The following is a 16,465-nucleotide window of genomic DNA, read 5'->3' as shown; positions in this document are numbered from 1 at the left end:
CACTGGGAAACATATTAAAATTGGTTGGCATGTCTTTTAAAGATGACTATTAAAGAGCCATTTTCTAGACCTCCTGAATCAGAATTTCTTAGTGCTGCAAGTTAATAGTCTGCAGTTTAGCAAGTTATTCGGGTCGCTTTTATTTGTCAGGGGGTTTAAGAATCAATATTCATGTCCACACATTTTGGGGTACAAAAGCAGATGCCAAATTAATTTCAAATAAGTTTTAATAACTTTACCTTCTTATTGAGCACAATCAACAAGCTTAAAATTTGTGAAAAACCATTAAATTATCTACATATTCTTTTTCTCAAACCATCTATAAATTAATGAAATAAGCCATGTAAATAATAGTGAAATAGATTCATTTGGGAAAATGCATCTATGTCTCTGACACCATTTTGAAAAGGAATAAAAACATAATTGATTTGTGATTTTGGCAAACAGTACAAATATATTAATACATCTTAGAGATGAAATCATTATCAGCATTATCTTTACTATAAGACGTACTAAGAATATTCTAAATAAGACGGAAATATTTTGCTTTTAAGTTTGAGAGAATCATCAAGGAACTGTTCAACTTGTGTGTTCATCTGATAAGAGGACAGCTAAATGTATCCTCCCCATATTTCCTGTTTCTATTTTTAAGAATACCACAAGCAGCTATTCTAACATGTCTTTCTTACATAAGTTGTCCACAAATGCAGCCTGGCTAAAGCAGCCTATCTCGAATTGGTTGCTTAAAATTCTAGATGTAATTGGCAAAATAACAGTGACTCAAAAGAATATCTGCACCCCCAAATCTAAGGAGCTAAAACTTAATGCCAGTGTTACTTAAGAAAATCTCTCCACCACAAAACCTCAGTTTTGTCTTTTTGTATATATACCCCACTTGTACTCTAAACTCCATAATTTCACATATTATTTTCTTTAATGACTCATTTACTCTAGTATTTTGAGCTTCATAAGCAAACTGAAAATATAATGTCAATTTGATCAGTTTCTCGTGTACCATTTCTGTTGTTACCCACCCCACCTAACACACACACACACACACACACACACACACACACACACACACAGATCACATTCATTTGTGCAGCAGCTCAGCTCACATATTTGTTCAAATGGATTTTAACCTTTGCTATCCACTTTGTATGAAGACTATTACATTATTCAGTAGCAGTACCTGAGAATTCTAATAGCCTCAAACTGTTGAATAAAATTATAGGCTATTTTTGAAATAGTTTAACTCAAGTACTTTGGAAAGTCCAAAAATCTGAATCCATCTTTTGCTATACTCTTAAGTGGCTGCAACCTCAGTATTTTAAAATAAATGATTAGCAAACTAAAATATGTCACTACAGATGATTTGCCCTGATTCCTTAGTAAGAAGAACAGCAAGATGCAGATGTGGTGAATGAAAGCAAATTGACCCCTAAAGACCAATTAAATATTCTGGGTTTTCCTCCATTCCATTAATTGCACTTTAACTTGCTATCAAGTCAAGCATGAAGCAGTTTGAGCTATCTTCACTTGCCCAATGATACCTATTCTGACTAACTTTTAAACTATTCAGATGCCCATAAGTATGTTAATTCAGCAGCATTATGTCACATTCCTATCCATTAGTCTATGTGACCCAAACAGTGAGTCTCTACTTTGCTCATAAATGTGCTATACCTTGACTGCTCCATTAATACCTATATTTGCTTATCAATCTAACAGAGTAGATATAAGCATTTGTTTGCCAGGTATGTGGAACATCTACCCTATATCCAATTGGTATATTCTATATTTTTATTGCACCATTTATTATTTTCATTTTCTTACATCAAGCCTAAAATGATTTCTCCTTTGCATTTAAGAAGCATCATTCTTAGACTGACACAGGAAAAATTTCTTATTATGGAAGACTGACTTGAAATATACAATCATTACTGTATTTATGGTTGGTTAGTCAAATTGGGACATTTTGTTTTCAAGAGTGTGTAGTGAACTGATCCAGATAACACAAACCTCTTTTCCCTACAAGTGTTTCCAATAGCTTCAAAGGCAAGATCGAGTTTGTATATTGGGTAAAATGTAGCTAAGTTTAAATGTTCTACTATTCTGCTACTCATGATGTCAATCAGTTTTGGAGAGATTTTGTTATTCAAGGCTATAATATAAAAAGCTCCCAAATAAGTTTCTGAGAGAAATTTTAATCATTTGTCCTATGGACCCTTAAGACCCAAGCACTAACATGAACATTTCTAAAGTAAAAATTCTCAAATTGAGAAATATTATTTGACGTCCTGTTGGGCCCAGACAATGATGTCAACATGCTGATCATTCAATGGTCCCTGTTGGAGTCAGAAACAGACTTAACTCCTCACACATATGGATGCATATTCTGTTGGTGCTTCTTTTACATTTCTTGCCAGTCTTGAGTTTGGTCCAATGACAGAATGGTTCAGGGAAGCATAAACAATGCCCGGTTTGTTTTCTTCCAGGCATGGATTAGAATAAACTTCAGACCCTTCCTGCATCCTGAAACAAAGGTCAGGGTCATTATCATAAATTCCAGTTTCTGATAGCAGTACTTGGGAATTTTGCCTGGTGCTTGCATCTGTTTGCTCACTCTTAAAGGGAGCATCAACCTATAATAGAAAAAAAGATGGTTTTAAGTGACACTTACGGCCATGGTAGTGCATATTCATTAGCAAACTATGAATGAAAGGCTTAAATGGAGTCATGTCCATTGTGAGAAATAATCTACTGTTCCTCACATACTCTGCTGACATCTACATTTTCAGCTAAATCTCAATTATTAAAGGACGAAAGGCTTGAGAATCACTATGTCACCCCTAAATAGTTATTTTGCGCTTTATTACTGGTCATTTTTGAGGTCATAGAACATTTTTTAATCCCTCTTCAAGATAAAAAGCATAGCCCAAATTGATGGAAAAAGCAAAAAAAATCCTACGAAAACTTCAGGCAGTTTATAACATGACGAATAGTATTTAATGCAGTTTAGAATAAAAAGATTAAGGATAAAGCAGAACAGATAACCCCTAAGAGAGCAGAAAGAATAAATATTATGAGTTAGCCAAGATATATTATTACAATTTGAGATGTTAAATTAAAAAATTGATGTCAGTTTTGGAAAGATAAAGCTTAGAAAAAGTTCTAAAACAATATTCCAGTTGTTATTCCAATGAAAAGAAAATTCTTTGTTTTTTTTTTTGAGACGGAGTCTTGCTCTATAGCCCAGGCTGGAGTGCAGTGGCGCGATCTCGGCTCACTGCAAGCTCCGCCTCCCGGCTTCACGCCATTCTCCTGCCTCAGCCTCCCGAGTAGCTGGGACTACAGGCGCCCACCACCCTGCCAGGCTAAATTTTTTGTATTTTTAGTAGAAATGGGGTTTCACCATGTTAGCCAGAATGGTCTCGATCTCCTGACCTCGTGATCCGCCCGCCTCGGCCTCCCACAGTGCTGGGATTATAGGCGTGAGCCACCGCTCCCGGCAAGAAAATTCTTACCGTTTCAAATATAGCCAAATATCTTAGAGCTTCTGAGAAAGAGGTGAATTTGTAAAAACAAAAAGTAAAATTAGTCCTGATGTTTTCTCACTCTTCAGTTATTTATTAGCCACTGCTACCTATACAAAGGTTCACCTGACAAAGAAGATGTGTTCATTCTAGGGGCTATTTCAGTTTTTTAAATTCAAGTTTTGCCCATCAGTTTATGCTCTTGACGTCTGGCCTAACTCCTTTAAGGTATCAGGTCCACAGTCTTTGAAAGTCTACATAATTTATCTGGTCCTTTGTCATCCTCATTGTGATGTGTGCAGTAGGATGTCTATGGCAGATTTCCTTGGCAGAGCTCTATCATGCAAGCATGTCTGGCTTTGCTCTGAGAAGCTAGGTAATACTTACTGATACAGTGCCACCCTCTGATGTGGTGGCTGCCCAGAAATAACAGTAAGGCTGAGCGACTGAAAGGGGAGGAGGTTGTTTGGCTAAGATAAAAAGTACTCCCAACTCCTGGTTGAGGTCAGTAGGTGGCACACTAAAGAAGACTGTCAAGTGAACTGAAAAATAGCCTTTAGTCCTCAGTATATCAACAAGGATCCTGTGATACTTTTCAATCTGTTTAAGCCTGTCAATTCAGTTACCTGTCTCTCATCCCAAGAAATGGCTCATTTCCATGAAAAATTTTGTTAAAATGAATGGAGCAAAAGAAAATATAGTGCTCTGCAGCATCCCTGCTGTGGCACCCCGTCAAAGTGGTTGGGTGTCACAAAGCCAAGGCACCACAATGTGGTGGATAGAGATGATAAAGCCAGAAACAGCAATCCCACCTTACATTCCTATGGCAGGTTACAGTATACAAAGCATTTTAAAATTTGTATTTATAGTATATGTTTAGATATAATTCACATGCCATAAAATTCACCCTTTGAAGTGTACAATTCAGTGGTTTTTATTAGGCAAGCACTTTATACCCTCAAAGGACAGTTTTGGATTAAGATCAGAGCTTTGGCTTTTGTATGTACCTGTTATGTTTGTACCAGTTCCTTTCCTGTCATGTTTATACTAGTTTCTTTCTGTACTTTGATTTCTCCACAGTTCCCAAACTAGTTTTATATTAAGAAATATTTAGCCCCAAGGATCTAATATGGTATTCTTTTGATTATTTTCTGAAATGCTGGACAACTGAAATGGGGCAAAAATCTTCAAATTCCTGCTAATAGCAAAAACACTTTAAAACAAACTTCCCAAACAATTACACATACAGAAAATACCCTTTTAAATTAAGCTTCAAATCATAATTTATCCAGCCTACACAGGAAGAAAAATGTCCACAGCTTAACCAACCTGGGTTTTACTTGCACAGTAAATTATTTAGATTTTTATCTTAAATAATTTCATAGCTCTCTGGCCTTATTGTAATCAAGTGAAATTATTATTATTTACTATAGAAAGAAAATAATATTTAAGAAAATTTCCCTATTTGAGGGAACAAAGTCTTCGTACCCAACACAGTGCCTACTGATGCTCATGAAAACTTAATAGAAGTTTGTCAAGTTGAGTGTATTTGGTTTGGTTTAAAATTAAGCAGCTTGGTGGGGAATGTTGAATGCCATTTAATATTATATATAGAATTATTGGCTGTATTGATTTTGTCTTTTGTGGAATTTTTAAGAGGGTTATTACCTCTTTATCACTATTCTTCCTTACTGAAACACACACACACATCAAGTTCCTTTGCAGTATCTCATTTATGACTGTTTAGTTTTAATTAGAGAGCTTCAGAATGCTTTTCCACAAATATACTGCCTCATCTTGCATTCTTTTTTAGTTCTAATATCTCCATAGCATTCAACTCAAAAGAAAAGCCTACATTTACATTCCAAGCCTTGTAGGAAAGATTGACTCCAAAATTCCCTTCCTTTAGTCTGAGTGGTCCCTTCCTTGATGAGCCCATACACATTGCCAGGGACCTCTGTGTAATAACTAAGCCAAAGATCATGTCTCTGTTTTGCTGCTGCTATTTATGAAGATATCTAATCATTTTATGAGGTTATTTATGGGTTCATTCTTTCATTAGCTCCCTACTCTCTTCCAGACAGACCTTAAGGTGTTTACATAAAAAATAAATGAATAGCCTGAAGCCACGTAACAGGCAAGAGCAGAGTCAAGTGTCAAGTTTGTATGGTTCAGTCTCTGACTTTTCTGTCTTGGATCTAGACTGCCTTCCACAAACTTCCAAAGAACTACTTATTATGAGACTTGTTAACCCTAACGAGTCTTTGCTGCATAGAGAGCAGAACGCGAAATTCACATTTTTAAAAATGGGTCTATGTATGTATGTATATATATATATATATATATATATATATTACATAGAATAATGCCTGTCACATGGTGTTATATAAATTCATTGAATAAATAAATAAACACAGTATAATACAAATTGCATTTGTTTCAACAGATAAATCAAGCTTACCAGAGTAATTTCCCTTCCTGCTGTGTCAGAGAGTTCATTTTGCTTTCCTGGAAGACAAAAAGAAAAAGAGGTAATCAAAAGGAGTAAAGAAAGCAGAAGTAAACCACCTTGCCACCCATGCTTATCCTGTTGAATGCCAGGGATAGTGTTGTTAGTTTTGGCTTGTTAATTTGCTTTGCCTAGCACACACTTGTTTGTGAGAATTCACACTGACCAGCTCTCTCTCTGGTTTACCACTTTTCAATCCACATAGCCCCATGGCATATCTAAGAGGAAGGGGAGGGATCTAGTATATCACTTGGAAGAGACTAGAAGTCCTTGCTCTGGGGACATTCCATACTCAATGCCAGAAATGCTGCTGTCCTGTCACCTATGTAGCCAAGATCTCCGGCTACCTAGTTCACTTTGGATGTGGTAAATCAAAAGATTTATCCCTGATTCCTTTTCTGAAGTTCTGAGAGAGGTTCCAGCAGTCTCAAGAAAGATGATGAAAGATACAGAGAGGCCATAGAAAGAGCCATGGAGTTGCAGATGAAGAATTGGGGTAAGAGAGAATTCTTCAGAATCCAGTGAAGGTTCTGAACTCCAGAAGTTCTCACTCCAAAATACCAGAAGCACTTTTGCCCAGTCAAAGGTTATTCCTGTGTCACACAGAATAAGGGTTGCTCTATCTAGCTCAGTTTCTATAGCTACACTGTAGCTCGTGTTGTGAAAACAGGAACGGGAGAGGATGGAGGAGAAGAAAAAGGAAAGAGAAAACTGAAGTAGTTCAGGCCAAAGCTAGATCAGAATTCTCTATGCTTTCCTCTCTTACTTAACATGTTTGGTCATGACATTGAGGGAGTTCTTGCCAAAGTAGAAAGGAATTATTTTCAAAATATCACACCATTCCCATCATAGCCAAACCCACATTTTTCATATGCATTATTGTTGGGTAAGGATTCAGGTCAAGCATATGTTTATAATGGCAACAGAAAGTACAGACATATTAATTTTCTCTGGGGACATTGGTTCTTCAGTTAGATAAGGGTGTGTGTGGGACTGGCATGATGTGGTGTGGCTGTGAAAAGAGGATAATACAAAATAAATCAGATATCTTGATCTGAGAGATTGTTTCAACTTCCAATCCTGTCAAGGTTTAGAAGAGCTCTTTCTCACACAAACCTAAGATTGATGCAAAGAGAATGATGAAGTCTCAGCAATGTGCTATGCTCGCCACAACTCTAGCTGGAATACTGTGCTATGGTGAGCATGCCTCTCTCACGACTCAAGGGAGCCCCAACTAACCCATTTAGCTTTTTACCACAAGTATGAGTTGTCTTCTAGGAAATCATTATCTGTGGTTTACAGGATTGGGAAAGAAAACAACAGGAAGAAACTAAAAATCCTTTAGCCCCAGAAATAAGAATGGCCCCAAATATGTGGTACTGGGGGCGGAGGGAAAATAGAACCCACCTTTGTGCCTTCTCAGGCAGCAGAACAGGCAGAAACAGGTAGTGATGAGTAGAGGCAATCCCCCCAAAGGAAGTAAACTATACAGGAGCCATGGTCTGCTTGCCATTTCGTCCTTGGAGGGTCGTTCTGAGGCACTTTTTACATCTGGAATGTTAGTAAATGCTAAAAAGAGTTAGGAAATCTGAGATATATTGGGATCAGCGGCACCCCTCTGCATTGTCAGAACTTGAATGAAGGAGATTTCAGGCCAATGCCTCCATTTCCCCAGAGGCATTCCTCAAGAATCCCAGTGCCCTCAGCCACCTCTTGCTTTCTTGCTGAGCAGATGTGGCTCTGCAATAATTTATCTTTTGCAGAAATTCTTTATTCTGATAGAGTTAATCTTCCACAGAACAATCTTCATGATAGCTGTCAGAAGGTACTTCATTAAGCCTTTCTATTTACAGTATCTAACTCTCATATTCATCACTTAAGTAGGAAAACCATTGTCTTTATTTTGTCCCGAGAATTGCTCCAAGTCAGATAGCTAGTGAGTGGCAATGGGAACTCAAGCCAACATGTTTGTAACATGAAATTCAAGTTTCTTCAACACAATGTCCTTTCCTTGTCTCATAACTTATCAGAATCTCCAAATATCAAATACTTTTGATATCCTCAAAAGTGCTCTGCATGGCACACAGCTAATGCGCATTACTATTGATCAATGTTAATATGCACTGAGGCTCTGTTTGTCTGCAGTTGTTCACAGCTCATTAGCAGGTTGTGAAACAATTTAGTAGGTCACAAATAACATTTTAAAAAATGAAACAGAAGAGGATAGAAATCATCAGAATGCATCATACACACTAGAGCAGTGGTTCTCAAGCAGGACAATTTTGGCTCCAGCGAACATGTGACAATGTCTGGAGACATTTTTGGCTGTAACAAGGTGGGGGGAGGGAGGCTGGCAACCAGTGAGTAGAAGCCGGGGATTCTGCTAAACACCCTACACTATACAGGATGCAACCCCCACTTAGTGCAACAAAACATTATCCAGACCAAAATGTCAGTGGAGAAACTCTGTCTTATGGTTAAGTATGACCTTATGAAACTTTTTTATATTTGTGTGCATTATGGGTTGTGATGTAAGATCTAGTTTTTTTTGTTTTGTTTTGTTTTGTTTTAAATTTTGGGTTACTGTTAACACAGTATGAAAAATACTGGAGTAAGATATTCTAAGGTCTGGCCTGGTGGCTCACACCTGTAATCTCAGCACTTTGGGAGGCCGAGGCAGGTGGATCACTTGAGGTCAGGAGTTCGAGAGCAGCATGGCCAAAATGGTGAAACCCAATCTCTCCTAAAAATACAAAAACTAGCTGGGCGTGGTGTGCACCTGTAATCCCAGGTACATGGGAGGCTGAGAGAGCAGAATCGCTTGAACTCGGTAGGTGGAGACTTCAGTGAACCGAGATGGTACCACTGCACTCAGCCTGGGTGACAGAGTAAGACTCCATCTCAAAAAAAAAAAAAAAATTCTATTATAATGTTATTTGGTTTGGCTAGATGCTTGGGTTTGGGGTAAAAATGATTAAAGGCAACTGAAGTTGCACAAAAAGTGGTTTGGTTATTCAGAGTGGTAACAAATGTTGTCTATTGATGCTGCAGCTGATGTTTAGGTTAGCGAGCAGCCAAACCACTGCCAGGAGTGCCAGAAACAGCTGTCTAGGGGAGGGTCTTGGATAGCAATGGGGACTAAGGTTTCTACAACAGATACCCTAATACAAACAAATCTGCTGGATCAAGAAGATCCAACTTCTGTTATTTCTTTAACCACCAAAAAAAAAAACTAATTTCCTTAATTTTACTTGATTAGTTTGATCAAATAAAACTAATTCAGAACAAACTGTTTCTCTATTTCAGAACAAACTCAAAACTCCCCCTAACTTATTTTGAGTTTGTTCTGAAATAGAGAAACAAGATAAATAACTGAAATTGATTGAGAAAATGATGAGGGTGTACACTCACGTGTATCCAAAACCAGAGCTAGCCTTGGGGAGGATTCCAGTGTTTGCACACTGCCGGAGAATCCAACAATCTATCTCAAGATCAGTAAGCACAATTTGTGGAACATCATCCCAAGATCATTGACACAAAGTAAATATCTGGGCTTATTTTGAAGCTCACTGAAAGACTGTAAATACAACACAATCTTCATCTGTCTGCTTTGATCTCCTCTTCCCCATTCCTTAAGCATAAGGACACAGTATAGCCTGCACAATGATATCTCTGGCACCTGGAATAACAAGAGGCACATTCAGCAGGTGCTCCAAATCAGGGTGGAAACCCACAAGGACTTCCTGCCCTCTCACTCCACACCCACTTTCCTGCCACAGATAATGATCACATTTTGGGGAAGTTCTCTTTTCTTTTTTTTTTTTGAGACGGAGTCTCGCTCTATCACCCAGGCTGGAGTGCAGTGGTGCAATGTCGGTTCACTGCAGCCTCCACCTCCTGGGTTCAAGTGATTCTCCTGCTTCAGCCTCCTGAGTAGTTGGGAGTATAGGCGCCTCCCACCATGCCCAGCTAATTTTTTGTATTTTTAGTAGAGATAGGGTTTCACCATGTTGACCAGGTTGATCTCAAACCCCCGACCTCAAGTGATTTGTCCATCTCCGCCTCCCAAAGTGCTAGGATTACAGGTGTGAGCCACCATGCCCAGCCTTGGGGAAGTTCGGAATCAGAAACAGACCAAGGGAAGTTTGGGAAGGGTGAAGTGGCAGGCCAATGGATATTTCAAGGACTATTCCCCAGCTCTGTCAACTTTTCCCCTAGGACTTTGGCTTGTTTTGCAAGGTGCTTTTCTTCATTCTGGGAGAATAGTGCTTTCCTAAGAGCATCTAAGCCCCAACTCTGTCACAGTCCTGTTCTTACATGAACTTTTAACTTGAACATAAACAGCAAAAGAGGGTCACTTATAAAAATAAGAAAATGTCCAAAATCACTTCGGAAATACATTTCACAGAAAAAAATAAAATATTTTTTATCAGACCTCCAAAATTTCTTTATGAAAAGCGTGGTCCTTAAACATATTTCCAAAATATATTTTTCTCCTCACCTTATACTTAGTTCACTGAGCACTTCCAGGTTCAGAAGGAAAAGGAATTGTTGTTTGACCCTTCCTGTTATTTTTGTTTTCACCACTTTACTAAAGAAAAATGCACACCTAGATTAAATTAGTTTTAAATCCGCACAGAGTTTAAATTAAAGTTAATTCCTAAACGATTTACCTTTTGTGAAGGAAGTAGAAAAAAAAAAAGGAAATATTACACAAATTCCGGTCTTCCAGGACTTTATAATCTTTCATGGGACCTAAAAGACATTTCCACACATTACTACAGTGAAAGGAAATGATAAATGAGAGGGACAGACCTTAAATGGCGTAAAAATTGGTGAAAAGGAGTGATCCCTTCCCCTCAGGTGATCATGAAAGGCTTCCTTAAGAACTTGGAAAATGAGCTGAGATTGAAAGGAGGGGTAGAATTTCCACAGGTGGAGACAGATGAATGGGTGCTCTACAAGTGGCAAGAGCAGCATACACAAAGCAATGATGGAGATGTGGTTATGGCAAGTAAGGCCGTTAGGCTACAATCGAGAGGCTCTATATAGAATCCAGAAACAATCTAGAAAGGTGGTGGGATCAAATTGTGGAAGACTTTGAATGCTGGTTAACAAAGATGAGCCCAATATTGTGACCACTGGTGATGCTATGCAAGAGAGTGTTGTTATGAAGGAAGTGTGTGAGGTAAACTAAGTGTATTTGGCTGAAATTGACCAAAATGGGGAAATACTAAAGACAAAGAGTCCAATCAGAATTAATTGGAATTATTTAGAAGGAAGATAATGATGGCACGAGATGCTCATAGAAGCAATTGGAGGAAACACATCACGGAGTGGAATGTTGTGGAGAGACAAGAGTAGGAAGCCAGAGAAAATTCCTGGGATTTTCCATGAGGATCAAGAGCATTAATTAACAAACTGATAAGGAAGGGAGTGATAAGAAGGGTAGGTGAGTAGGAAACTAGGAGAGTAGAAATGTTCGAAAAGAAACTGACAAGGCCCTTCATGTCTCCTATTTAGCTCTTAGACTATCTCTTTCACCACTTCATACTTCACATACTTTGTTCCATAAAACCCCCCAAGGCACAGGATTTAGGAGGGAATGTTATTCCCTTTCACCTAAAGTTGGGTTCTTTCCTCCACAAAATAGATAGATTGTTGATCCTAATCTCAGCCCCAACTTGATCCCTAGAACAGGCACCTTTATGCACTTTACAAACTATAGACTATCTTTAGTCATCATGAATGACCCAAATAAGCGATAGAGCAAAAATTGTAATGCTACTTTTGTGTAATAGACTTTTGTATAACAATTAATTATTAACTTCTGACCTTGCATCTGACCTTGGCTAAATTCATCTCTCATATAGAAGTAGAATAGTTCCCATAAAGAAAGACCAAATTACACAAGGCTTCTCTTCCAAGGAAGGTGGACTCAATGCCTCAAAATTTAATTTTATTATACATTATGTTAATATATAAATTAGCTAATAGCACTTACTAATTCCATAGTATATATCGTTCTAGAATTAACATTTTGCAGATTTTCCTTATTTTTGTAATTTATTTTGCCTGTTTAAAAAATAGTATTTGTTAAAAATTAAATATTTTGTCTCATTAATGTGAATTAATAATGCAATTCTTTCCAGAAAGTATTCATTCCATACATCCTTAATATAGGCTTCTCCAGGTTGATGAAGACAATTTTTGTGCTTTGCATATACTATATTCTTTAATTCATTTACAAAGAAATATTTAGTGAGCCCTTACCATGTGCCAGGTACCCTGCCATCCATCATACAGAGCAAAGATGTTTAAGACACAGTCTCCATCCTGAAAAGGTTTATAAGCCAGTGCATGGATGGTCACAAGTAACTAGCACCGAGCTTGACACTATATTTGCAAAAGCAGAGTGCCTAACTCTGCCATCGATTTCTTCTACATTTCTACATTTCATAATTGAGGGTTGTAGCTACTACTAAAGTGCTATGCATTTTTTCATGGGGCTGCTGTAAGAAATTTTAAACTGACTTAAAGTATTTTAAAAGAATTTCAATGGATTCTTTCATTGGGCTACTTTAAGGGAGTTGAAAGACACTCAAAAGTTGGCCGGGCGCGGTGGCTCACGCTTGTAATCCCAGCACTTTGGGAGGCCGAGGCGGGCGGATCACGAGGTCAGGAGATCGAGACCACAGTGAAACCCTGTCTCTACTAAAAATACAAAAAAATTAGCCAGGCGTGGTGGCGGGCGCCTGTAGTCCCAGCTACTCGGAGAGGCTGAGGCAGGAGAATGGCGTGAACCCGGGAGGAGGAGCTTGCAGTGAGCCGAGATCGGGCCACTGCACTCCAGCCTGGGTGATAGAGCAAGACTCCGTCTCAAAAAAAAAAAAAAAAAAAAAAAAAAAAGACACTCAAAAGTAAGCATATAAAGTAACAAATTAATTTTTAAAAGAACAGTTGTAAAATGTATGCATTCAAGTGAATGATGTCCATAAAGGAACTAAACTGTATGAGGCTGCATCTAGAGTTCAGCCATGCTGCTATTGCAATAACCCTCTTTTGAAATTTCTCCTTCCTAGTAACGTTGAGGTCAATTTATGAGCAACAAAAGAAGCTCCACCTTATTTCTTATAATTAAATGGCGCTCTTCTTTGATCCAAATATATTTTTATTGTGGTAAAATACATATAACATAAAAATTACCAATTTAATCATTTAAAATGTACAATTAAATGGCATTTAAGATATTCACAGCATTGTGCAAACATGACTACAATCTAGATTCAGAACATATTCATCACCCCAAAAGGAAACCCTCTACCTATTAAGTAGATGCCACATTCTTCATTTCTTCAGCCCCTGGCAACCACCAATCTACTTTCTGTCTCTATGGATTTGCCTATTTTGGATATTTCATATAAACAGAATCACATTGTACATAACCTTTTGTGTACATCTTCTTTTACTTAGCATAATGCTTCTGAGGTTCATCAATGTTGTAGCATACATTAGTACTTCATTCCTTTTCATGACTGAATAATATTCCATGTGTGGATAAACTACATTTCCTTTATCCATTCATCAGCTGAACATTTAGGTTGTTACTACCTTTTGGCTATTGTGAATAGTGCTGTGATATACATTCATGCACAAGGTTTTGTGTGAACATATATTTTAATTTCATTTGAGTATTTACCTAGGAATAGAATTACTGGGTACTGTGACAACTAGGTTTTATCTTTTGATTTTGAGGAACTGTTAGACCACTTTCTAAAGTGACTGCACCATTTTACATTCTCATCAGCAATGGATAGTGTTTCTATTTCTTCACATCCTTGCTAACACTTCTTATTTTCTGTGTTTTTTTTTATTCTAGTCATTTGATGGGTGTGAAGTGGGTTTTCATTGTGACTTTGATTTGCATTTCTCCAGTGACTAATGACATTGAGCATTTTTTTCATATGTTTATTGGCCATTTGTATATTTGATGAAATGTCTATTCAAGTCCTTTGCTCATTTTAAAATTAGGTTGCCAGTCTATTTGTTGTTGAATTTTAGTGTCTTTTGATGCACAAAAGTGTTTAATTTTTATGAAGTCCAATTTATCTCTTTTTGGTGTTATTGTTGATTATGCTTTTGTAATCATATCTAAGAAAGCACTACTAAATCCAAGATCAGAAACATTTATCCCTATGTTTTCTCCTAAGAAACCAGAGTTTTATTGTTTTATATAATGTAGTTTTTATAGTTTTAGCTCTTCTACTTAAGTGTCTGACTTATTTTGATTTCTTAAAATATGGTATGAGACGGGGGTTCAAATTCATTCTTTTACATATGAATATCCAGTTATCCCAGCACCATTTATTGAGACTATTCTTTCCCCACTGAGTAATCTTGGTACCCTTATCAAAAATCAATTGACTACAGATGTATGGAGTTTATTTTGGACTCTCAATTCTATTTACATTGATCTCTTTGTCTATCCATATGACAGTACTACTCTTTTTTTTTTTTTTTTAACTGTCATTTTGTAGTAAGTTTTGAAATAGGGAAGTCTTAGCTTCAGTTTTGTTCTTTTTCAAGATTGTTTTGGCAATTCTGGGTCTGTTGCAACTCAATGTGAATTTTAGGATCAGCTTTTTTATTTCTGCAATAGCGACAAAAAGCTGTTAGGATTTTAGTGGAACTGCATTGAATTTGTAGATCACCTTGGGGAATATTGCTATCTTTACAATATTACATCTTTCAGTCCATGAATACAGAATGTCTTTGCATCTATTTACATATTCTTGAATTTCTTTCAGCCATGTTTTCTTTGTTCAGTGTACAACTTTGCCGGTTAAATTTATTCTTAAATATTTTATTCTTTTTGATGTTATTGTAAATGGAACTGTTTCCTTAATTTTCTTTGTGGATTGTTTATTGCTAGTGTATAGAAATATCACTGATTTTTGTGTGTTGATCCTGTATCATGCGGAATTGCTAAGTTCATGTATTAGCTTTAATAGTTTTAAATAAATTTTTAAGAATTTTTCTACACATAAGTTCATGCCATCTGTGAACAAAGTTTTACTTCTTTTTTTCTAAGTTAGATATCTTTTATTTCTTGTATTTGCCTATTTGCTCAGGCTAGAATTTTCAGTTTAATGTTAAATGGAAATGGCAAAAGCAAGGATCCATGTCTTGTTCCTGTTCTTAGGGGGAGCCTTTCACCATTGAATATGATGTTGGCTATAAAATAAACCAAGTATTTTTTACTCTCACCTACTCCCCACTCTATGTATTTTTTCATGTTTAATTCAGCTTGGTTTCCCCGAGCTTAACTTCTATCTGTCCTTCCTCAGTTGTCAAAGCATATTAAAGGCCTCTTCCGGGGAACAGGGGAGAGAGATGAAGTTCTGAATATTCCCAGAAAATCACTAGGAAGTCAGTTAGTTGTTTGCTGTTTTTCCTCTAAACAAACTGTGAACTATTAAGAAGTGTATAATTGCCTAAGCATCACAAACATAACTTCAAGAAATTGTAATGAACAAAAGTAAAGAAGAGAAAAATGGGAAAAAGAGAAAAAAAAAAACCAAACAAGGACAATCACAGAGCTATTCGCAACTATAGGTATTCACTTTATAATTTTTTCAATATTTCAGTGGTTTACTTTTGGAGTTATCAAATAAATTTTATAATCCCTAAAGTCAAAAACAATAATTTTTATTATCTATTTCTCTAATCTCCTCTATCTCACTCACCTCAAACACACACACATGTACACACTGGCACATAATCTGTGAGGTGTAGCAGATTTCAGATGTGCTATAGGAGTTGGCTTTCTAACATAATCACTTGAGAAACTGAACCCCCCTCTTCCTGGAAACATTATGAGAAAAACGTCAGATGATCTAGGTGTTGAGAACTCACCTGTCACATAAAGAGTTGTTGAGTGGCTTTCAATGAGATTAGACTGAAAATTTGCAGAACAGCGGTATGATCCATTGTCATTAGGAAGCACTGGTTCAAAATGTAGAATAAAAAATGAAATGTTCTTCTCTTCTTTCCAACTTGTTTGTCTATCTTCAAGTTTTACACATGTTGTTCCATTGAGCTTGCACCAAGTCACATGAGGCCTGTTGGCACAGTATTTCACAGGGCATTCTAGTTCAAAGGGATCTCCTGCTAAGATGGAGTGTTCAGATTGTCTCTTTATATAAAGCTGTACATCACATGATTCTTTCCCTAAAAGATAAAAACAAAACTAAAATCAAATATGTTCTTCTGGAAGTACCGTATATATGTGACTTCAATAGTTCTCAAGCATTATTATTTGGTAATTTTCAAAAACAACCCCCCAATTGCTAGTAATTAAGCCTCACTAGCAGAATGTCTCATACATATTAGGCACATAATAAATATGTTTAAAAAATGA

General features: G+C 36.9%; 1 protein-coding gene across 2 annotated transcripts in view; it reads right to left on the bottom strand.

Moving 5' to 3' along the window:
• Positions 1 to 209: 209 nt before the first annotated feature.
• Positions 210 to 16,465, bottom strand: part of BTLA (B and T lymphocyte associated) — a 36,875-nt gene continuing 20,619 nt past the window's right edge. Inside the window, exons 2-5 of one of the 2 annotated variants that reach the window (XM_003261812.3) lie at positions 15,961 to 16,275; positions 7,453 to 7,596; positions 5,998 to 6,044; positions 210 to 2,645 (exon numbers count right to left, since the gene is read on the bottom strand). In XM_003261812.3, the coding sequence (XP_003261860.1) occupies positions 2,370 to 2,645; positions 5,998 to 6,044; positions 7,453 to 7,596; positions 15,961 to 16,275 (782 nt within the window). In that variant the 3' untranslated portion in view covers positions 210 to 2,369. The remainder of the gene's footprint in view (positions 2,646 to 5,997; positions 6,045 to 7,452; positions 7,597 to 15,960; positions 16,276 to 16,465) is intronic. The other variant, XM_003261813.3, reaches the window with a different exon arrangement.

Source organism: Nomascus leucogenys, chromosome 21, assembly GCF_006542625.1.
Source record: "Nomascus leucogenys isolate Asia chromosome 21, Asia_NLE_v1, whole genome shotgun sequence".
Classification (NCBI taxonomy): Eukaryota; Metazoa; Chordata; class Mammalia; order Primates; family Hylobatidae; genus Nomascus; species Nomascus leucogenys.
Note: the sequence above shows the minus strand (reverse complement) of the source record. Positions and strands in the feature narration are given on the sequence as shown.